The sequence below is a fragment of the Gobio gobio genome (assembly GCF_949357685.1).
Source record: "Gobio gobio genome assembly, chromosome: 17".
NCBI lineage: Eukaryota > Metazoa > Chordata > Actinopteri > Cypriniformes > Gobionidae > Gobio > Gobio gobio.
The window spans coordinates 37,528,530-37,552,815 of record NC_137110.1 but is presented as its reverse complement, the minus strand read 5'-3'; the positions used below and the strand labels follow the sequence as shown (position 1 = coordinate 37,552,815).

The window sequence follows — 24,286 nt, the reverse complement described above, 5'->3', positions numbered from 1 at the left end:
AAAAGCAAGTTTTCTTTGTGTTTGAAACAAATGATATACTAGTCGTGTAGATCCCGTTTCAAATGTTACCGGCCAGTTGTCAGTATAAACAGCATGTTCAAATACATTGAATTTTAAAATCAAACCTTTTCATATATGAATGATAAACTAGATTAAGATTAAGAAAAAAATACTACAGCTTTTTTTATTTTGGGCTAATTTTATGCAAATACAGAACATTTCATATTTACAGATAGAAATACAAGAAGAAGAAAAAAATGCTAACATTACATTCTAAAATTAAGTACGACATTATATCACCTTATACTCGTATATCAGAAGAGTCTTGTGACTTGCGCTGAATAGTTATTTTATTTTTTCAGAATTCAACTATAGAAAACATTTTCTTGGAATATTTATTTATTTTTACGTAAAATGTATGGAGTGGTTAGGGTATAACCTCAAAACCCCGCCCCCTGGTTCCCTCGATATTTTCCTATGGGGTTTTAAAATGGGATTTTTAAATGTATGAGTAAAATAAAGCATGTGGTAAACATTATCGGTAAAGCGAATTTTGAAGCAGTTATGTTCATTTTTGAAAACGTACTTTTAATAAACAACTAGATCACACAGATTGGGGTGTGAGTGTGTACAGTTTACGTTGTAGAACAAAACGTTATTGTATCGTCAGGTTTTGTTTACCAAATCTCCCACACCCATCTATGACCACCGATGACCACACCACTGGCGAATTAGACCTTAGACTTCCGTGTTTTACGTCTTCCTGCCTCGCGTGATAGTGCGTCATAAAGCTACGTGAGCACGCGTTCTCTTCCTTGCACAACAAAGATGGCTGCGCCCTGTAGGAGCCTGATGAGGTCGACGTTGCAAGGTAGATAAACAGGTTTACAAATAATTAAATGCATTGACTGGACATTATTGTTTTACGAATGAAGAATGTTTTTTAATCCTCCGTTACTAATTTAAATTAAAGTTACATTTGCAATTTACCTTGATAATTTGACATTCATGCAGCAATAATCTACCATCCACTGAATGAATGCAAAGGACAGATTAAGATAAATACACCGATCAGGCATATCATTATGAACCACACTTGACAGATGAAGTGAATAACATGATCATTATAACATGATTATCTCTTCATCATGGCACCTGTTTGTGGGTGGGATATATTAAGCAGCAAGTGAACATTTTGTCCTCAAAGTTGATGTGTCAGAAGCAGGAAAAATGGACATGTGTCTACTGGATGAGAACATCTCCAAAACTGCAGCTCTTGTGGGGTGTTTCCGGGTCTGCAGTGGTCAGTATCAATCAAAACTGGTCCAAGGGAACAGTAGTGAACCAGCGACAGGGTCATGGGTGGCCAAGTCTCATTGATGCACGTGAGGAGCAAAGGCTGGCCCGTGTGGTCCAATCAAACAGACGAGCTACTGTAGCTCAAATTGCTTAAGAAGTTAATGCTGGTTCTGATAGAAAGGTGTCAGAATACACAGTGCATCGCAGTTTTGTTGTGTATGGGGCTGCATAGCCAGAGACTAGTCAGGGTGCCCAAGCTGACCCCTGTCCACCGCCAAAAGTGTCAACAGTGGGCATGTGAGCATCAAAACTGGACTACGGCGCAATGGAAGAAGGTGGCCTGGTCTAATGAATCACGTTTTCTTTTATATCACGTGGATGGCCGGGTGCCTGTTCATCACTTACCTGGGGAACACATGGCACCAGAATGCACTATGGGAAAAAGGCAAGCCGGCGGAGGCAGTGTAATGCTTTGGGCAATGTCCTGCTGGGAAACCTTGGGTCCTGCCATCCATGTGGATGTTACTTTGACATGTACCACTTACCTAAGCATTTTTGCAGACCATGTACACCCTTTCATGGAAACGGTATTTCCTCTTTCAGCAGGATAATGTGCCCTGCTACAAGGCAAAAATGGTTCAGGAATGGTTCGAGGAGCACAACGAGTTTGAGGTGTTGACTTGGCCTCCAAATTCCCCAGATCTCAATCCAATTGAGCATCTGTGGGATGTGCTGAACAAACAAGTCAGATCCATGGAGGCCACACCTCACAACTTACAGGACTTAAAGGATCTGCTGCTAACTTCTTGGTGCCAGATACCACAGCACACCTTCAGGGGTCTAGTGGAGTTCATGCCTCGACGGTTCAGGGCTGTTTTGGCAGTAAAAGGGAGACCAACACAACATTAGTCATAATGTTATGCCTGATCAGTGTATGTCATAACGAGAACTCTGGGAAGATTAACTAACTCATAATTCCTACTTTTTTTCAAAATTGCAAGAGATAAAATCATGCACCCCCCCCCCCCCCCCCCCCCACTGAATTGTGATATCAACTTGCAATTGCAAGTTACAAACTGTGGATTGAGATAATTGCAAGAAAACAAAAATCTGAAGTTGCAATATCTTTTTTGTACCTTTTTCCACACCTAACCATACCATAGTTCAACTGCTGAGATCATCTGCACCCACTTCATTACCTAACCCTTAACCCTCATGACTAACCACACCTACTAACCTGACCAGATGCTTCCTCTGCATATAGCCACAACTCTTCTTTCTTAGTGGCACTACATAACATTTTTATTTAGTTTTATGTTACACACTGTTCAAAGTTCACAAAACATATGTGCTCTAGTGTGTACGGTAAGAAAGCACCTGCCTAGAAAATAAATGTCGGTGCAATAAATTGTAATAATTGATAACCTATTAACCCTTTAACCTATATGAACCTGTTTTTCAGGTTTGTATCAGTTATCAAATAGGACGTTGTGGAAAGGATCACACTTTGCCCGTCTCAGACTGCAGGAGAATGTTTTGCACAGCAGAGCTTTACACTGTGGACATTATGCCTTACAAACAAACACCAAGATGGAATCTCCAAAAGTTATGAACACACAGAAAGGAGCTGAACCTGAAAATAAGACCAATCAACAAAAGAAAGAAGAGGAAGAGGAGGAGGAAGATGACGATAACAGGCCTGAGTACATCCCCAAAAGAAAGGCCAAAAATCCAATGATGAAGATTGGATATGCATGGTAAGTAAAGCTTGTATTGCAGCATGTTTGAATTCTGCTTTAAATCATATAATTAATAGAAGTGTTTCTCCTAGGATGATTGGCATGCCTACTGGAATCATTGGCTTTATTCTGGCAAAGAGACAGGTGGACAAGAACCGACTGAAGCAGCTGAAAATCAGACAGAGAATGAAGAAATCCAATGAGGGAGATTACGAGAGTGACCGATATAAACCAGACACCAGGATGCAGTGAAGGCTCTACTTCTGTAAAATGACTCTATTGTACTAGAGAATGGCTTCATTGAGCACTTATCATCAGGTTGCCATGGAGACAGTGAACCGTGCAGAATATAACAAAGACATTGTGGAAAGCAAGCATTTATTATGGTGGACCTTTTGATCTTACAAACAAGGAGTTGAAGACTATACAGGAAAAATGGATTTCAGTTTGAAATATTTTATCCATTTTGATGTAATCACAGTCGATACCATGCCATAAACCTTCAGAATAACTTAATATTGGTTGCTTATCTATTAAAAAAAAAAAAATGGGTAATAATACTTGTGTTCCTTTTTATTACGACCATCTTCATGACAAGGACTACATAAACCAGCCACATTGTTGTTTGAGAACATTGTAACAGAAAATATACGTTTACTTTGTTTATATCATTCTAATATGACATTTATTTAGATGGTTAACACTTTATAACAATTTATTTACAGTATCTTTTTGGTGCTAAACAAAAATGGAAAGGCACCACTGTACATCACAATCTGTGACATTTAAGTGTAGTATCAAATTCAAAGGCATTTCCCAAAGCAAAAGCAAAAATAAAAAAATCAGATATAGATTTATATTCCATATAAAAGATGTCTGAGATAAATACTCTAAATTCATAAACTGAAATACAGTTCGATTGTATGTACACAACAGAAAACCTATACCCTTGTCCAAAATGTACCACACCCATTTAATATATATATATATTTATATATTCAGTAGAAATTTGCATAATACAGACCCATTTCTAAAAGTGAGCTTTCATTACCATGACATGGAGCTGTGAACACAGTAAAGGCTATGTAATAATCACTAATATTTTAACAGAATGTATGTATATGGTAAGTTAATCATGGAAATCCTCGATAATTAGTCATTCATCCCTTTGTTTGATCAGTACAATGCGAGAGATATTTGACAAGTCCAGTATTATTTGAGTATATATGTATTAGTTGGGCATTGACTGAGAAGACACTGCATAGTGCATAAACAGTAAAGCCATTATGAAAGTACAGAAAAGATCCATCTGCCAGCTTGAAGCTTCTATCTCTCCGCAAATCCGATAATTTGCAGGAGGAAGAGAAAGATCTGGACAATGTCAACATAAAGGGAGAGAGCAGCAAACACGTACTCCTCTGGTTCGATGGAGAGCTTCCTGTTTCCGATGAGCAGTTGGGTATGATAGGCCAGAAACTAATATTTACAAACACACAAACGCAAAGAAGAGATTTTAGGAGGGAAAGAGTAAACACTGTTCCCATGCAGAACCAAAGTCTTCCAAAAATGGTGAAACAATTCAATTTGATTGTGAAGAGACATACCAGAGTGAATGCAATGGCTCCTATCGAAGCATACAGCATGTGAAGCCATGGAACCTAAAAAAAAAACAAATGAAGTAAACGACAGTTAAATGACCGAATTACAATTTTTATGCAAATGCAAGACGCAAAGTCATGCTTACGTATTTGAATGACAGCACGATAACTGTGATGATGCCAGTCACAAACACCACGATTCCGAGTATGCTGAAAAAGCCTGCACATTTAGTGAAATCCACCTATAGAAGAATAGAAAAGCATTTTAACACACACTTTGACAATGCTTTGACGGGAAATCATGCTGCTGGTGTTCATATTAAATATGCACCCCACCTTAGTCTGAAAGCAGAAGACTGTTACCGCAACGCACACGACCACAGTGATGCCCAGGGCCATAAACACTGCCTTAGTACTGTAATAACTGCAAACACAAATTATAATAGAGAGAGAGAGAAAGCTGGTTAGTAACTGTTACATGTAATATGGATTTCGTAATCAGATTTTAAAAAATAAGTACTTGTAATTAGATTATATTAACATTAAAATACTTGTAATTAATAAAAATGTAACTAGTCTGATTACATGTTATTCTCACAATGGCGGTAAATGATTCAGAATTTATTGATTCTCCCTACTACTACTTTTTTATCTTTTAAATGTTCTTTTCTTAAAAAAAAAAGCCTACTGCATATATACATTCAGAATGTCTTCCAGGCTTATGGAATTACACACAGACCAGCCACTAGTCATGAGGCGATCACTGAAAACTGCCACAGCATTTGATCACTGGATTTACAGAAATCATTTCACTTTTAAGGAGCGTTTTCTCAAAATTGCATATCTAATCAGGTTCTGATGAACACAAGCATTATTTGATTCATCACTCAGCGAGTTATTTAACCATGTATTATTATGGTTGGAAGGCTTTTGTCTTTCAAACACATTCAAATTTACAAATTTATGTAATTTCATATTCACAGACAATGCAGAGATTCCCCTTTTTGGTCAGCTGAACCATTTTGACCCTAATATATTTATTTGAAGTATTTAAGTTAACAAGTTAGGTCAATAATACGTTTCAGTAGAAGGTCACATGACATGCAGATAAACAAATTCAATATTTCATCTTTTTACTAAGAGTTTTATTTGGATTATATCAAAACTATTTATTTTTATTTTAAAAGACCCCAAAGCTAAAAGCAAAAACAATCTAAAAAGCTAAAAACTAAATCTATCATTCTATCACATAGACAAATAAAGTGTAAATAGAGCGTTTCCACTATATCCATTGAAACAGTCCTCGCACCATAGTCGTGCTATTTTGTTCCATTTCCTCACCCACTGTACCTCATCTAAAGTGAGACATGCCTCACCTTGCTATATTTCCAGTCATGAACGATAAGGCCAGTGTCTAAAACAAGACAAAATATGCAATGTTATTCAAAGACATTATGTAACGTCCTTAATACTTTCTCTACAGCAAAAACAATATTGGCCATTACAGGTTGGGCCACATTTATTCAGAGTGACTCAGAATTTTCCAACTCACAAAAATGGCCAACAGGATCAGGTTCCAAGGGAAACGCCTCCTATAAAGTGTGACAAAGCAAATGCTAAATCCATTGGTTCACATGACAACTTATGTTTGTAGTGGATCTTTTTATGAGGGCTTTTTGCCTCCGATCTTTCGAATATTCTGATCTATTATGACCTCTGACCTGTAAAGTTGTCAGAATAATAATCATACTCTGTTTGTGAACTGGCACCCCGACTGAGCCTGGTCTCTCCCAAGGTTTATTTTTCTCCATTAGGACACCTGATGGGGTTTTGGTTTCCTTCCCACTGTCGCCTCTGGCTTGGCTTGCTCAGTTGGGGACACTCAATTTTTCAACTAAATATCCAAATAAATCTAATTATTAAACTAAATTAACCATATAAACTAAATTACTGATCTAATTACTGATATAAAGCCCAAATTGTCACTGTATGATAATTGAAATGAACTGATGACATCACCGTTTTCTCCAGAACGGCTGTGCGGCTGAATAAATTCTGTTGCATTATTTTCCTGTTTAACACTGTGAAGCTGCTTTGAAACAATCTGCATTGTTAAAAGCGCTATATAAATAAAGCTGACTTGACTTTAGTTTGTTTTTAGGTGAAAATGTTACTAAACTATGAGCAGTACAAAACACCATCAGGTTTCTTTTATTATAGCTGCTATGAGGTTGAGTCAGAAATGGAGCAATCATCTCACCTGGGTCCCTGACAGCAAACCAGTACGATGTGTGTGACAAAATAGATAGCACTGGGGGAAAATATCAGTCATTAGTCAAATGTCTGCATTTAATGTTGTAAGTATTTGACAGTGAACAAACAAATGTCTAGTTCTTACTATGAAACCCAGTAAATGGCTGGGTTTTTCCTCACATACGCGCCTACGGGTTCCCTGTATGAATAAAAACACAAATCTGAGTTTGATCTACAAGTCTACCTGTACAAACAGTGATAACATTGATCCTTCTGTGAACACAAAGCACATGAAGTAACCACACCAAAAACAAAGACTCACACAAATGTGAAAACAGCCACAATGGCAGCTGTGACAAGAAGCTGAGCAGCAAGGATCAGGTAAACCTGCAAAACACAATGGAAACATTATTTTCTCTTAGAATATATTCACACACAATTTTAATTAAAGAGGACCTATAATGCTTTTTTACATGTTCAACTTTCATATTTCTATTTTAGCATGAAAAAGGTCTGCAAAGTTACAAAGCACAAAGTCCACTCCAAAGGGAGTTATTTTCGATATCAGTAAATTCTGCTTTTTTAAATCCATGAAACACTTCGCTTGTAGTCTTGAGTTTGATTTGTTTTCTTCCGGGAGCGAACAAGTCACAATATTCCTCATTTAAATAACTGACGCCCAAGGCATACGCAAGTGTGTTGTCGCCATGTCCAAGAGATGTTGTTTTTCCACCCAAATCTATCGAATTGATAAGGCAAAAACTGACGGAATTGTTAGAAGCTGAAACTCACTTACGGTAAGGGGTGTGACATTACCGAAAAACGTTCAAAGTGATTGATTAATCACAACACATGCCCGCTGACCAATCAGAGCACATTGGGCTTTTTGGAAGGAGGGGCTTTATAGAAAGAGGAACTAAACAGAGCGTTACTGACAGACTGGGAAGAAAGGTGCTGCAACAATGCAAAGGATGTTTCACGAGTTCACACAATTAATTAAGAATAAATGATATGCATTTTTGGCGTGCTGTCCGAGGAGAGGGCTCCAAGCTCAGTATTTGGGCCGAACCCAGAGTACTCCCCCCTGGCTGTGGTAGGAACAAGCCAAGAGTGAGGAGTCAGGGTGGTGGATGGACGCTGAAGACTGTTGAGGAATATATAATATATATATAGGCTTCCTCACATGCTGATAGGATAGATGTGGTAATTGCTGTGATGAGTTGTTTTGGATAGATCATTTGAACATGCTCCTCCCGAACTTTGTTAATAAAACATAATTTTTTGAACATTCAAGCATGGACACCTATTCTAATAGACCTCAAATAATAAATCAACTTTGTAAAAGGCCATAATATGGTCTCTTTAATCTAAAATAAATAAAATTCTCATAAAACTCCTTTACTTAGAAGATTAGAAGCGGTTTATAGAAAAATGGTTCCTTACTTTTCGTATGAAACTGTGACGGACACTAGTACTCTCAAATCCATCTGTAGTGGTAAATCCTTCATTGTCACCTGTAACAAATCATATTTTCAGTGAAAACTACATTTCCTGAAGCTTAAAACCATGATCATCTGAACAAAGTATTAATATTTATTGTGGGAAAATTATTTCTATCAATTTGCTAGTTTTGAAATTAGGATAAGTAGCAAAGATAAGCAAAAATAAAACAAGAGTTTGTTCCAAAAATCCAATGCCATTTCTATGAATAATATTGAACACCATGTGATGCATGCATGTCCACTGTGTTAGTGGACATATTAAATAAACTAGTGAGAGTTTGAAATCGGTTTGGATTATTTGTGCCAATAGTTAAACAAATACCCAACTATGTAAGGGATATTGTACAGATAAAATAAACCCTGGCCAGGGTTTTAAAGTGATCATGTACAGCCAGCTACTATTATTGCCAAAATTCTAACCAAATATATAAATAAATGGACATTTAAGTGATTTTATTACATTACAAGAAAGGGACCACTGAGTGATATATATGAGACATGAAGCGTCCACATATAGGAAATCATTTGCCAGAGACAACAGTAAAATTGTATGGTGTCATTAAACAAATGCATTTTACCACAGCTGCGAATGACCAATCAGAATCAAGTATTCCAGAGAGCCATAATTAATCACTATATTACTGGCCTAACAACAACAACAACAACACAAATCTGGTTAGAGCTAGAATACAGGGACTACATTATGAAAAATAATGACTCTGCTAAAATTGAATTTCCTGAAAATGTAATCATTTAAGTAATGAACCACACCCTAAACCACTTGAACTAGCTTTGTTACATAGTAAGCTGACCTGGACGACCAGAAAAATATTGTTCTTATATGATTCAGGAGCATTAACGCCGTGATAGTAAAAGCCTGTAAAAGTGAAGATTTACAAGATACAAGAAATAATACAACTTACCTAAACCAGGAGGAATGACAGGAATGACTGGTAGACTTGGTGGCGGGTATCCCGCAGGCTGTCCACGGTATGGATCATTGGGCTGTGGGTAAGGCGGTGGTCCCCCGTATGCATTGAAGCCATATGGAGGGGCAGAGGCGGGGTAACCTCCCCCAGGTTGAGGGTTTGAGAGCAGCTGGGAGTCATCGTAACCCGGAGGGAAATCTGACTTTGACATGCTGCTTTAACTCCTGTTGGGTAGATAAGATACCATTATGAAATCTATGATGTGAAGTGTTAAACATGTAAAACTCTGTATAAACTAACCCACAGGACTTTCCCAGCTTACAGCTAACGTTCCCATTAAGTTATGAAAACATTATTTCTGAACATTCAAAACGTCCAGTTCCCTTTCGAGTCAGTCTCTGTGTTACCACTCTATGGAGGTTATCCCCCTCCTATCACAAATACTGAAGCCGGATTGCATCACGCCGGTAAAATTAATCGCCCAATGTGAAGCACGGCACACAAGCTAGGGACGGAGCCTCCCACTATATAGCTCGGTGCATACCATTGAGTCAGAATCGTTCTCCTTCACGAAGAAAGCATTAAAGCATCAAATTACTTCTCGCCGTTGAAGATGCCTTTAAGAGAACAAAACTCTCAAGGCATTCCCTTCTGCGATCCGGTAAGAGGATGTGATGACACGTGCATGTTCTGCTTTGGCAGAGTTCATGCAGAAGCAGCGCCTGACTGCCCTTTCTGCAGAGAAATTACAGTCAGGCCCCTTTGGGCCAGGATTTCCACCAACCATTAGTGGGTATGACCGCCTCCACTTTCCGCCACTGTCGAGCCACAGGAGAACCCAGGCCACCACGGGTAACAGGCCGTTCAAGGTCTCCCGTGTCTTTCTGTGGAAGAGGTCTTGCCCCCCTGATGATGTTCGTGACCTAGTTTCCTTTGATTCCCCCACTGCGGACGACGATGACCTTATGTCCACCACAACCTTTGACTGGGGTGTCTGGTTGTGTACGAGGCCTCCCGCAGTGAGTTCTCAGGAAAACTAGCTGCAGTGGATGAGGAGCTGTTGAAGAGGTATCGTGGCTTACGCTGACAGACATACGAGACTCCAAGAAGGCTCGTCTGCTCAACGCACCAATAAGCGCCCACAATCTCTTTGGTGACGCTGTGGACTCTTGAGAAATTCCTTGAAGCTCAGAAGAAATCTAAAGTGCTGAGCCTTTTTCTCCCAAAGCACACAACACTTTCGAAACAGCAGCTGTCACATTGGATTGTGTAAGCCATTGGGCTGACATATGCTTCTAAGCTTGAAACATGTCCTTTTGGAGTCCGTGCTCATTTCACGAGGTGTGTGGCTTGCTCATGGACTTGGCTTAGAGAAATGTCATTTCAGGATATTTGTCTTGTGGCAGATAACACTTTTGCTAGATTTTATAGCCTTGAGATCCCATCTCTTGCAACGTTCGTTCTGTCTGTGCAGTGAGATGGCAGCCGTTCTGGATTGGCTGTTTGTCTGCGCAGGTCCCGTGAGCATTCATTTACTGAATACGCGGAGTCAGTTGGCGTTAGAGCCAACTTTTTAAAGATTTTGAATATCTTATATTATGGAGTCTTCTATTTATTCGTGTAGTTGTGAAGTGCTGTTTAATGACAGTGAGCGACGAGCTATAGAGTGGGAGGCTCCGCCCCTAGCTTGTGCGCTTGCGCATCATTGGCCGGTTAATTTCACCAGTGCAATGTAATCAGGCTTCAGTATTTGTGAACGGTTGTTCATAATTTTGAGAAACTTGCCAGAACATTAGCTAAAAGTTCTGAGAACATTCCCTGTTAGCTGGGTTTATACTTTGATCCATTCATCTCATCTGTCAATGATTGAACACAGGCCTGGGGTGTGATGAAATCTCGTGCTACGGGATCTTTGCCAAAAGTGAAAAGCTTTTCATGCAACGTCAGCATTACAGAGTTGAGTTTGTGGCAAAAAAAATGTACAGTGCGTGTTATAATATTATATTGTTCTGTGTTTTACTGCATATGAAAATTCATACTCAGAAAGTAAAACTGAAGTGACATTCATTACAAATTGGGCTGTCATGATTCCTCCATTAAATGTGAGAGTAGAATAACCGTGCTTTTGGGAACACATATAAAGTCTGACGCGCTTTGTGTTTCATAGCTGAAGTGTTGCACATGTTATCATTTACATGTGTGGAGAGCATCTCAGAAGCTCGATTGACAAACTCCTGCAAATGCTGTGAGTTATAACATTCATCTGGGAACGCAATGTGCGCCATTACACCAAATTTGTAACGCAAGTCATTAATAAACCTACGCCAACACAGGAAAATATATCAATATGTTTCTAAATATGCTAATTGTTGTGCATCGCGATTTCAAAATAAAAGTTTAAACCCTCGCTCTAAGTTTGCATGTTTTGATGTCCACATGTTCTTGTTCAAGAAATTAGTGACTGTAGTATTTCTTGTAAAAAACTGGCCAAAGATGTGGACATTTAATTCAAAATGTAAAGTGTAATAAAGTGTAACCCTGTAAAGTGTAAAGTTTGTGCCCTCTGCAGGCATTATAAGGTTATAATACCTAAAGTACAGAAGTTGATTATGTTAAAGGCCCACTGAAGTGCCTTGAAATGTGCAGAATTGTTCAATGTGTTGACGTAATTTCCTGTGAAACAGGAAGACAGGGCGGGACATATCAAGCAGCTCCTCCCATTTGTTAAAACAGCCAAAAGCGCTTCCTTTATACAGTTCGACTAAAGCCGTTCAGCTCGGTAAAGCCACAGTTTCCCCCCTGGTCTCTAACCGTTTCTTATCATTATCTCCTCCATATCACTTTGAAATACAGCATTCTGTGCAGAATTCAAACGGGGCCGACGGTGTGCGTGAAACTAACGTGAAATCAGACTTCATTCGCCTCAACTGAAAACATATTTACAATGTCTGAATCGTTCCCTATGTCCCGGAATACACTGAATGTCCCGGTTTTCGAAAGGCTACGTGAATATGTATGTTCAATTTACTATTTTCTCACTTGAAATAGCCTATGCATTGTGCACAGAGTGGTCTGTGTTTCTCATCGGGTGTCTCTTGTGTGTAGAATGCGCTATCATTGGCTCTGGGACGGGTCGGGTGTGTCGTGTGACGTGACGTATGCCCTGAATATTAAATATGTTAAATGAATGAATTGGACACTAAATAGAATAAATTATAATTATAAAACATTGTACATTAATGTACACTATTGTAATGTTGCTGTGGGACAATGTGAGAGACACCTATCAAATTCAAATTTTCAATTATTTTGAATATTATCAGTAGACCTACCTACTATAGTGTAAATATTGTGTAAATATTATCAGTACTATACTACTCCTTTGGAAGTGGAGCGTTATCATCTGGGTTTTTAGCCACTAATTTTATGGCGGCATGTGATGTGAGGCTTCATTAGATTGGAGTTACTTGCCACCGGCGTGGAGAGACTCTTTCTTCCTGGGCATAAGTTGCACGTTACATAAACATTCTTAGCTTTCACCTCAACGAGGGAAAAGTAGCGCTTATACTTCCAGTTTGCGAAAGCTACCTTTGAGGTCGTTGGACTGTGTGCGTGTGTCATAGGTGTGTGTGAACTCAACCTATCAACCTCAACCTTGTCTCCCACCCACCAATCATCATCAGTTATGTGTACCACAACCCACACACCCCCCAACACGCATGGCATGCACGCCTGCAAACACACACACACCAACCAGAGAAAAAAACATGTTGCAGGTCTGACTGACAGAGAGCCTGTTCGGATGAAAACCGCTTCAGTGAGCTCAATTATAGTAACGCCGCATTTTTTTTCTCAGTAACGCTAACGGCGTTGTAACGGGTGAAACAGTAATTTGTTTGATTATTCGTTACTGAAAAAAATAATGCAGTTAGTAACGCCGTTTATCTATAACGCCGTTATTCCCATCACTGAATGTTAATATAGCTACATCAAGTTAAATCTCATTAACTGATTCAAATATTCATAATTAATCATTGAATAATCATAATAAGTTATGAATAATTATTAATATTTCCCCTTTGAGCTAATTCGCTACAGTGTGAGCAAGTGACCGATTTCAGATTCTAGAGAGTATTTGATTGAACAGAAAATCTGATGAGAAGATGAAGTCTGCGGTGATGTCATAAAAATCTGTGATCCATTTTAGCGGAAGCGAGAGACTAAGTTTTGAACGCTTATATCTCCTAAATGCAAATTGTGTCATTGTTTTGGAACACACCAGCTTATTCATAACCTTAAAGGGTTAGTTCACCCAAAAATGAAAATTCTGTCATTAATTACTCACCCTCATGTCGTTGGACACCCGAAAATCCTCCGTTCATATTCGGAACACAAATGAAGATATTTTAGTTGAAAGCTGATGGCTGAAAAAGGCTTCAGACAGGCCTCCATTGGCATTCAGTACATTGACACTTCCAAGATCCATGAAAGGCACTTAAAACGTCGTTACAAAGTCTATCTCACCACAGTGGCTCTACAATAATTTTACGATGCAACGACAATAGTTTTTGTGCGCAAAAAAAAATCAAAATAACACCTTTAACCAACTTGTTCTCGACTTCCGTGTGTGCCTCCATGACGCATGCGCGAGAATATGACGCAGATCCGGCATAGAAAATAAATTTTTTTTTAAACGAAGCATGAACACATGTTACAGTGCACCCCACAAACACAATCAAGCCTTCAAAAGAATGTGCTTTACCACCCCTTTAACATTAGTTCATTAACAAACTGACAAAGATTAATACATGCTTTAGAAGTATTTTTCATAGTTAAATGTACATTTCAGCATTTAATAACAGATTATTAAAATCAAAAGTTGTAACTGTATTATTTAATGGATCTGAGCTTACACTAACTAACAGTTGCTTTTTTAAACTAACATTATCAAAGAAGAATAACTTCTTTAAAAATGTATCTATTCATTTATCAACTTATTTCAATATCGTGATAATACCGTATACCGTGATAAAAGCTTCAGCAATTAATCGCAACTTGAAAATTTGATATCGGCACATGCCTACTTGTGAGTGAAGTGTACTGTCACACCCCTACTGCCTATAACTGAGCTTAAGTCTAAATCATTACACAAGCAAGGATGGGCTTCCTGTGTCCTGTTTATTCTCTCAGCACTTTTCAATACTGACAAAAGTGTTCACTCTGTAGTCAGTGTCTCTCACTTTTAAATGATAAACACCATAGTACACAATCCCTGTAGAAAACCACTTTTTAAGTGTAACTTGTAAATATTCCAACTATTTTATTTTTTATTTTTTTATTTTATTCTAAGTCAATTAGAGCATGAAAATATGAATGAGGAGAGACATTTTACAGTTCAAATGGTATATGAAGCAAAAATGAACTGTTAAATCATTACATTGTTGAAATAATTTAAATCAATTAAATTGCGACTTTCAGTAAAAAACAAAAAAATGTAAATAATTTTTTAGAAAAAAATTAAAATAATTTTACTATAATGATTTACACACTTTGTTACTCAAATGTTTAACAATTGTTTGTAAATTATAATAATATTATATATTTATATTAGTATAATTTCAGTGGTTCAGCCAGTTTCATTTTTGAAAACAATTCAGATGTAAAATGATTAAGGAGAACATTTCTGAGAGAGCACTAAACTTAGAATATCCTTCCTGCTTCAAGTTCAATGGCGTTTCCCATCAAGACTTCTGTGGTAAAGATAGCAATGTGGCTGTGTAGGGTTTGAGAGGTCCAGATGCAAGCAAAAGATAAGTGGACATAAATTCTTTACACTCTGCTACTCAGCCTACACCCAGTGCAAGTCTACACCCAGTGTTTTGAAAGGTTTCTTCCCATTTTAATCCCTACAATGACATGCATAAAATATATGAACGGAGGAAGTTTTGGAAATAAATGATCTTGGAGTAATCTTGTCATTTCATTAGTTTAGAAGCGCTTATTATCGGTTATCTGTTGGATGTAGGCATGCATGTCACGATCAAAAATATTGTGCTGATGACATCATACTGATACAGTGGGCTCCACAAATATTGGCACCTTTTTTATACACGAGCAAAACTGACTGACACATATTTTTTTTAAATATGAGTTAAATATGAGAAAAAGTTATTTTACACAAAATATAGACTGTGTGGAATAAATGAAAAATGTTTTTGGCAAAAACATCTGTGCCAAAATTATTGGCACCCCTACAAAAATATAATTCCATATGGTATGTTTTTAAGTTCACCTTAGTAATCAGGAACACTTAAGTGCAAGTCATGACTTCCTGTTTCACTGGGCTCTAAATATGAAGTGACACACAGGCCAAATTCCTATAGTCATCCATCACTATGGGAAAGAAATGAGGATACAGTAATGGTGTGTGACAAAACGTTGAGCTGCACAAATCATGAAATGGCTATAAGAATAGTTTATTTGTTGGAACACTCATTTCCACTATCTGGGCAATAATTAAGTTTAAATCAACTGGAGAAGGTAACAATCTACCTAGTAGAGGATGTGTGTCTATATTGGCCCCACACACACACTGAGGAGGATGGGCTTGAGTCACCAAACGAATTGTAAGGGTCAAAATGGGAGAATTGTAGATGCTAGTTAGGTCTTGGGGTCATGCTAAAATGTCACCAATAATAAGTGGATGCACAACATTTCTAAACTTAACTTCATTTATTGAACACTGACTTAATTTTGTGCACTGCACGGTATTAAAATAAAATATGTATCTAAAATTAACCAAACAAATCAATAAACTGACCAAGTATTAATGCTAAACATGGCCATAAATACCATTCCCATACTATGACATGCATCTATACACTATATCTAATTAGCATAGTAATGTGTTTTTGGGACGATATGTCATGTAAAAAGACGTGTAATAATGGGAGTAATAAAAAGGAATGTTTTCATAAGAATATCCAGACAAAACTGTGTATTTGTCAGAGATGTTGTCACGCGTCCAAACCGCAGCCAGGTGGTCGCTGAATAAAACGCCCACAAATACCACGGAACAACGTCAGCATTACTTAATCCTATGACCAGTGTTCGTAGCAGCTACCGTATGCATACGTATAGCCTACAACTTAGCTATTTGCAGCTCCCTAAATACAATGGCAGCAGTTTTACAGACGAGGCATTCAGCATTTGCGTTTCCATTTGGACACACAAACTAGCTTAGCTTAGTTGCAAGCACATATAGAGCAACGCGTTTCCACTTTCAAAGTGTATGGCAATATTTCAACTAAGTCAAACAGTTAAAAGATGCTTTGTAAGTTTAAAACTTATCGTTGTCTTGAAGAGAAGATTTCAGCACTGCTGGTGGGGGAGGGGTAGTGCATGAACTGCAGCGTCTCCAGCAGCACAGAGCTGCCTGTGGATGCCTGTCTGTAAATAATCCCGGGAAAAAACTATCGGCGAACACAGCAGCCAAATATCGGCCTGACGATATATCGGTCGAACACTATGTAAAACCCAGTATTACTTGTGGCAGAATATATGGATGGGAGAACATGTATACAACTAAATTAACTTTTTAATTATCTAATTATCTATCTAATTAATTTAACTAATTATCTCTTAAACATTTTATAATAATGTATTTTATAATTTCTCTTAACATTTTCAATTAGTTTCGTGACAATTTTTATTAAACATTGATCTTTATTTTCATTAAAATTGTAAATATAAGCAATTGACCTATCGGTAAGCCCCGCCCCCCTTAGTTACGGTTGCTAACTCGGACAAACAAACGGAGTTGCTATATCTTACAATGTACAGCTGTCAGTGTGAAAACCTTATCCCAAGATGTTTTTGGACACAGAATGTAGCGTATACCCCTTCCGAATGATGGCCAAACTTTACAGATGGTTTATCAAGTTTATTACACCGTTTTTCACTCAAAAAAATCATCGTAAGAGCTGAACAAACAAAGCGTAAGTGCGCCTTAACGTCTCATTCACAAACTCTCTCTCTCCGTGGCATTACCATTAACATACACAGCAAATTACACAAAAACACTCAAAGTAAACAAACATCTACACAGACCTTATGCCTTTTCGGGGGTACAGTTAATAACTGGTGAACTTTGTATCTGCAAAACAACTCGGATAAACTGCGTGCGAGCTCTCCCTTTCACTAGCCGGAGACTATAATACCCATCAAAATAAGAGTCCTCTTTATTAGACAGATAATGCAGACCTTTAAACATATCTAAACTCACAGAAATAAAATGGGAATAAAATAAATATGGTGAGAGATTAATTTGGAAGCGATGGTTTATAGATCTCAATGCAAACGGGAGAAGCCTCGTTACGATTGCAGATGATAACATCCAGGATCAACACTGTTCGTGTACCGCAGTGTAAGATTACATAAATTCACATTTAATCAGTTTAATATGGAGAGATGCACTGAAATGTAGACCTTCGTGTTTCTGACCTACACCGTTGCATGAGAACAGTTAGTTATAGTTAGTCAGTTTGTACGTTAGCAGGGAATTACTAACTTTAATGGTAACTTAATGAGAGTATGACAACCAGAAAATCCTCTCAGGATCCCTGGAGTCAGTGTTACAGTACCTCAGGCACGACGTTTACCATTTTTGTAGCATAAACACCATCAAAACGATGAGAGCTTCAGATTTTCCAATGCATCTCTATGGCGCTAACACCTAAAGATGTCCGAGTTCCGGTCCCAGCGCAACTGATACTCAACTGCCATTGGCTCATCGGCGTTCGATGGGAGGGGCTTACCGATAGGTCAATTGATTTAGACGCACAAACTAGGTGCCGCTGTGATGAGACTTCATGCTCGGCCAGATTTAAAAGCTCTAGCCTGTCATGCACTTTTCTGGGCTGCTGCAGGAGTCAGGACAGCTCTGTGTCTCCGAGCACGGTGCTGTCTGTGAGCGGGGCGGAGTAACATAGCCCTTGCCCTCAATCATGCTGCAGTGTATGTGAGAGCTGCCGCCTTCTCCACCCCACGCACAGAGTGAAATTCTCAGACTCCTATACAGGAAAAATAAAACAGAACTTATAACATTGGGGCTAATATGTTAGCAAGCAAGGCAAGCTGCTGATAATTTTCGACTACAGTCCTAAAGTTAACTGCAAGTAAGCAAACCTTCTACCAGCTGTAGCATTATGCCAGTTCCAGACAGTTCCACCGCACCTATAACACGGGGCTGCCCGCGGATGTGCCTGACTCTAAATCAGCGATACTAAACACGTATATCAGCCGATGCCGATATATTAAAAAATGACAATATCGGCCCGATATATATCGGCCGACCTCTAGTCAGTCAGATGACACCAAAATAAAAGCATTGACAGAAACAGCCATGTAAAAAAGTATCTCATCCTCATTGTGAAGTATGGTGACGAATGCTGTGGGTCTAATTTTCTTGCAAATACCCTGGACAACTTGTTAGGAAACACCCACGGTATCATAAACTCCATCAAGTACCAGCAGATATTAAATTAACACATGGCTGACCCTGTCAGGAAGCTTAAACTGGGCCATGGTTAGGGGTGGGCAATATAGCACAAATATATCAGATTTTTTTCAGGAAGATCACGATTCTTTTTCATATTGGTTTTATATAAATCAATGAGCAATACAGCAAAACTAATTTGCCTATTGAAAAAATTTAGCCTTGCAGCTAACAAAAGAAAAAATAAAAGAATGACGGACCATTTAGACAAATTTAAAAGGGGGAGGGTGAGAATGAAAATCTTTATTTCATTCTTTTATCTTTGTTATTAAAATAAGAAAGAAGCAAATTACAAATAATAGGATAAATACAATATAACGTATTTATTTTATTTAAATAAAAACATGTTAAGCTATAGTATTTAACAGTGGCATTCAAGTAAGAAATGTAATAAACTAAATGTAAAAATAGCATAAATTCATTGATTCTTATTAAAGCTACTGAAGTTGTTCAGTGAAACGCAGTCAGTGATTTTCTCTGTCTTTTTTTAACATTAAAGGGATAGTTCACCCAAAAAGGAAAATTCTGTCATCATTTACTCACCCTCAAGTTGTTCCAAACCTGTATGAGTTTCTTTGTTTTGCTGAACAGAAAAGATGATATTTTGAAGAATGTTTGTAACCAAGCAGATAGAGCAACCATTGACTACAATAGTATTTTTTTCCCTACTATGGTAGTTAATGGTTGCTCTATCTGCTTGGTTACAAACATTCTTCAAAATATCATCTTTTCTGTTCAGCAGAACAAAGAAACTCATACAGGTTTGGAACAACTTGTGGGTGAGTAAATGATGACAGAATTTTCATTTTTGGGTGAACTATCCCTTTAATGACAAATGATAGCAGGTATTTTAGGCTGCTGCTTGAACTGTGATCAGTGATTAGTCACGCCACATGCGTCAAAATGGCATTTATCGTTTGAATTTCGTAATAAAATGGACTGAATACTTAATATGTTCGTGTGGGAACTCGGATTGAAGGGTGTTCCGCGCTTAAAACAAGCCTACTGTTAACTGTTAAAGATTGTATTCGGAAACCAGTCCGAATACACTCGAATGCACTCAAAGCCCTGTACTGAAATGACACACATCCGATTTTCTCCTGTTTATGTTCAAGATATAACTGACTGTGTTTATGTAAACCTTGCATTTGAATCTTTAAGCGCAATAAGATGCGAAAGAAAACTCACACACTGTTTAACAGGCTTTTAGTGTGCATGCGCTTTGGATTGTACATGCTCAGAAAACCGTATGTCAGAACAGTGTGTGAATAAAATGTTTAACTGGCAAGGCTTTAAAACGCATGCAAATAATACACTTTTGTGATTGCGAAGAACTGCCACTGTGTTGCTAAACATGTAATGTGAATGTTGTTGCGTTGTACAGTATTGGGATTTGGGCGCTGCATCAGAACTGCACCTGACAGAATGTCCACTGTAGCACGATACTACGATATTTCTCCAAATGTTTCACCGTCAGTTTTGCTCATATTTACCAAGGGTGCCAATATTTGTGGAGCCCACTGGTTTTGTGATTAATGGCTTTGTTCATGTCACTCACAGTGTAAGCCTAATATGGAGGTTATTATGTGGATAAAATATGGAAAACTCTACATTTTGAACTGGAACTCTGCCCCCATCTTTATGTACTTTACAACAGTGTTTTTATATACTCTGGCAAACATAATACAATACAAAACAATAATACAAGAAGGAATAATCGAATATGTAATCGAATAGCCACGATCATATGATGAATCAATAATATGACCCGCCTAGCTGGTTGCCACTTTCCCTCTCACAGTTGTGATCACAGCACAAACCACATGTCAAACGGTCTTCATATAAACAGCCAACAAGGCACAGCCCATGAAAGGCCTTACAGTGAGTACTTTGAAAGCACCTAGTATTTCTTCAGCAACTACGTTTTCCTGTGCTTAAGTTTAGGAAGTGAGACTTGGAATTTGAATGTTACTTCTTTTTTGCGTGTTAATACAGTATCAGCATGCATCAGGATCAGTACTTCCTGTTATCAAACTGATGTAAAGCAGCTCACACAGAACCACACAGTGAGGTCAGCATGAACATGTGACACATCTGCAAAGGAAAATCTGATTCAACCTAATTCAAAGTCTAAGCTGGCTGAATCATTGTGTCATTTACTGAAAGTGTCCTGGGAAAAGGCGTTTCTACGTTCCATGTTTGGGGAAGAGTGACTGACAAATTAAAATCTTTAAAGAGCAACTAAACTGAGTCATAGGCTGTTGCTAAATGTACCAAAATACTCCAGGATACGTAACAGAACTCCAAGAACAACATAAAACCACGTTTAATGTCACCTTTAACTTTCAGACTAAGCACATTGAAGGTCTTTTCCTGTGTATCTACCTCTATGTAGGATAATGTTTACACAAAAACATGGATGGTGCTGTGTATTTCAAGCCAGACTGGAAAAGAATGTCTCCATTCTTGCTTCAGCTCAACACAGCCAGCATGAGTCATCATTATGTACTCTGCTAAGCAACCCTTTAAATTTAAAGTGGAAAATAAACGACACTTTCCGCACCGGTCCACCCTGATGCATGAGATTTCCCAAAAAGGTTATGCAATCAGTCATGTTCAACTAAATATTGTGCAGAGATAAAGTTAAAGCTTTTACTTGATTTCTTTCGGACAAAATTGATCAGGCACAGTGGAATTTATATACTATATGTTCATTCTCGTGCTACACATTGGCTCCGAAATCGCCCCCTAAACCCTCAATCACTATTCCCTACTTTAGTCCACTAATACAGTTCACTTGAAGGAGTGAATGAAAACCAGTGAGTTAAGTCAGACAGCCGTTGTGTGTACTTCGGCTGTACACTCGTTATTGCGGTGCAATGTGGGATTGAATCAGGCCCGGTTACAGAATCAAATCACTGAGGGTGCTTCTGAAATTACTGAGGGTGCTAGATAGTAAAGTGCAGATAGGCTAAGCAACGGCTCCACCATAGCAGTGTACAATGAGAAATGTACGATTATTTATTATTTATAAGTCATTACTTTGACCAATAATTGTAATGTCAAAAATATTTAGCTACAAATGTTTGTCTATGAATCTATTAGTCTGCCTTTACATTGCTTTAATGCGTTACTTATTTTAAAAAAGGTAGAATTTTTTTTTATATTTAAAAAAATTATAATCCTATGATATATGCTGTATCCTCTGCTCTGTAAAGGACACCAGAACCCATTTATTGAGAAAATTAAAAGACATGAATAGACAAAAACAATGCGATTTTTTTCATTCATTTTTTCATCATTGTATAAAGATGATTCTCAATCTTATGAAACATTTAACAGAATAGTTTTCCAGGCATCATTTTACTTTATTAAATATTTGTGTAAACATGGCCATAAATGCCACTCTCATTCTATGCAATGCACCTTTACACTATCTAATTTGCATATTAATATGTTTTGGGACAACATGTAATGTAAAAAGACGTGTACTAATATTTCCATAAGTATGTCTCATATTTCATAAGAATATCCAGACTTAAAACGGTGTAGGCTATGTTGTCAGAGAAATTCGCTAAAATACAATGTCCTCCACAGAAGCAAAAACCCCATTCTGGGACTCAGGAGGTCTTGTGAAGAGTGGCATTTATATTTAGATGTCACTTCCGAAACTTTGTAGCATACCATTGACTGTTGGTCCTCTTAGTTTCTTCAATTAATTTTATAGCCTGTATAGCCTCGAAAGTGAGCCAAAATCACTATTCGATCACTAAAATGCTGGTGCTTTGTCAGTGATCTCACAAAGTTCCATTATAAAAATGAATTTGTCAACAATATATCTCTTACTTACACCGTGTCTTGAATTTGTTAATGAGAGGTTCAACAACTATCTTTGATTGGCTACATTAGCCTACTCACCGCTGCAAAAACTCGCTGTATGTATGCATTTTACGGTCTCCAGAGCTCGGACGCAAATTTGCACATCTGCCGAATATATTATTACAGTATCAACAGGTGCTTTTGCTTGTGTTTGAGCACCCCCGTAGAACCGGGCCTGGATTGAATGAGTGCACTCATAACGTCCACTATGGTTTCGGACACCACTACAAATGGCTGTCCCTTCAAATAAATCCCGCTCTTTTTAAAGGTATAGGGGGCGATTTCGGATTTCTGGATTCATATGGATTATTTTCACGATCTCTTATTATTATGAACGTTTTGAAGAGTCAAATTGGTAGTTGCGTAGACGTAGACTGTCAATGGAGGGACAGAAGTTCTCAGATTTCATCAAAAAGATCTTTGAGATTCATCTTCGGAACACAAAACAAGATTTGTGTTCCGAAGATGAACGAAAGTCTTGCGGCTTTGGAACGACATGAAGGTGAGTAACTAATGACAAGTTTCACTTTTGGGTGACTAGCCTTTGCAGCTAACTAAACTGAAACAACACAAACAACAAAAACAGGCTGTTTCGAGCTGCATAAAGCGTGTTCCATCATCAAGTCAATTAAGTTATGAATACATAAGTTATTAATTAGAATAGAAGTCAGTCAAGTTATGAAAACACGCTAAAAGTCACGACTAAAAGCCGTGGTCAAGCGCTTTTTTGACGTCATCTTGAACATGTTCACAGATCTGCCCTCACTCACCCATGCAAATATTTACCATGGTAACCGAAGTTTCCGCCTAAATAACAGCTCCTACAGATATTTTACTTCTGTAAAAGTTTAATAGATTAATCAGTCGATTTAAACACCTTTTGAACGGTTTATGTTTTACAAGAGCACGTGATGGTACAATGTAAAAAATAATATTCTTACCACGCGCTGTCTGAAATCCAGAAAACTTTATACGGTCGATGTCGATGCTTGGAGAGAGAAATATCAGACGATATAATCCTTCAGATTGAGCCTATTTAAATAAAAACCCGTGAGTTGACACCAGGATCCACCTTCTTCTGTGTCAGTTCAACAAGCCAGCCGTCCGTCGATGACGTTCATTTTAATGGTGCTCGTGATGCTTACAAGCCAGCAGGTGGAGTCAAAAGAGTCTGAAACATTATTGCTGTTGAACTAAGCTACAAAATAGCCGTTGTACCAAAAAACGTATGCTTAGGCCCTGAATAAAATGAAAACGACACCAAAATAATATTGTCTCTATGTTCTCTTTATTTAACGCTTCCGCTTCACCAAAACAATTCTGTCGAGGTTTGGTGAATTTGACACACCCATGTTAAATATTTTGTATTCTTTGAACAAGCTGAAGCTGTGATGCTCGCTCGGTCGCTTCCGTCGTATTACAACAGGTGGTGCTAAATTGCAGTTCCCATACTTTTCAGCAATTTCTCATTTTAAGATGTAAGATTAAATATGTAGCACAACAATATACTATACAGCAGCAATTGCTGGCA

At 38.0% G+C, this 24,286-nt stretch overlaps 2 protein-coding genes across 3 annotated transcripts; one reads left to right on the top strand and one right to left on the bottom strand.

Moving 5' to 3' along the window:
* The first annotated feature begins 808 nt into the window (after nt 1-808).
* On the top strand, nt 809-3,412 carry LOC307141370 (uncharacterized protein). Its single transcript, XM_079841540.1, has 3 exons — nt 809-871; nt 2,762-3,056; nt 3,131-3,412. The coding sequence occupies exons 1-3, from the start codon at nt 829-831 to the stop codon at nt 3,288-3,290; spliced, it is 498 nt and encodes a 165-aa protein (XP_079697666.1). The 5' UTR covers nt 809-828; the 3' UTR covers nt 3,291-3,412.
* Nucleotides 3,400-24,077, bottom strand: tmbim1a (transmembrane BAX inhibitor motif containing 1a). 2 transcript variants are annotated; one of them, XM_079841538.1, is made up of 13 exons: nt 23,697-23,826; nt 13,666-13,692; nt 9,315-9,544; nt 8,333-8,403; nt 7,212-7,276; nt 7,035-7,088; nt 6,897-6,947; nt 6,189-6,228; nt 6,013-6,050; nt 4,973-5,060; nt 4,783-4,878; nt 4,643-4,696; nt 3,400-4,514 (listed from the first exon to the last, which is right to left on the bottom strand). In XM_079841538.1, exons 3-13 carry the CDS (start codon nt 9,529-9,531, stop codon nt 4,365-4,367), a joined length of 924 nt encoding a protein of 307 aa, XP_079697664.1. In that variant the 5' UTR covers nt 9,532-9,544; nt 13,666-13,692; nt 23,697-23,826; the 3' UTR covers nt 3,400-4,364. The 2 variants fall into 2 exon arrangements, with proteins under 2 accessions (XP_079697664.1, XP_079697663.1); XM_079841537.1 differs by lacking the exon at nt 13,666-13,692 and having other exon boundaries at nt 23,697-24,077.
* Nucleotides 24,078-24,286: the final 209 nt, after the last annotated feature.

Bases quoted from the DNA above. Each gene is read 5' to 3' on its own strand.
- LOC307141370 (XM_079841540.1), top strand. From the start codon at position 829: ATGGCTGCGCCCTGTAGGAGCCTGATGAGGTCGACGTTGCAAG. The intron at 872-2,761 runs GTAGATAAACAG...CCTGTTTTTCAG, and splicing joins GATGAGGTCGACGTTGCAAG to GTTTGTATCAGTTATCAAAT. The intron at 3,057-3,130 runs GTAAGTAAAGCT...TGTTTCTCCTAG, and splicing joins ATGAAGATTGGATATGCATG to GATGATTGGCATGCCTACTG.
- tmbim1a (XM_079841537.1), bottom strand. From the start codon at position 9,531: ATGTCAAAGTCAGATTTCCCTCCGGGTTACGATGACTCCCAGCTGCTC. The intron at 7,277-8,332 runs GTAAGGAACCAT...TGTGTTTTGCAG, and splicing joins GTCACAGTTTCATACGAAAA to GTTTACCTGATCCTTGCTGC. The intron at 6,948-7,034 runs GTAAGAACTAGA...ATTTTCCCCCAG, and splicing joins GCCATTTACTGGGTTTCATA to TGCTATCTATTTTGTCACAC.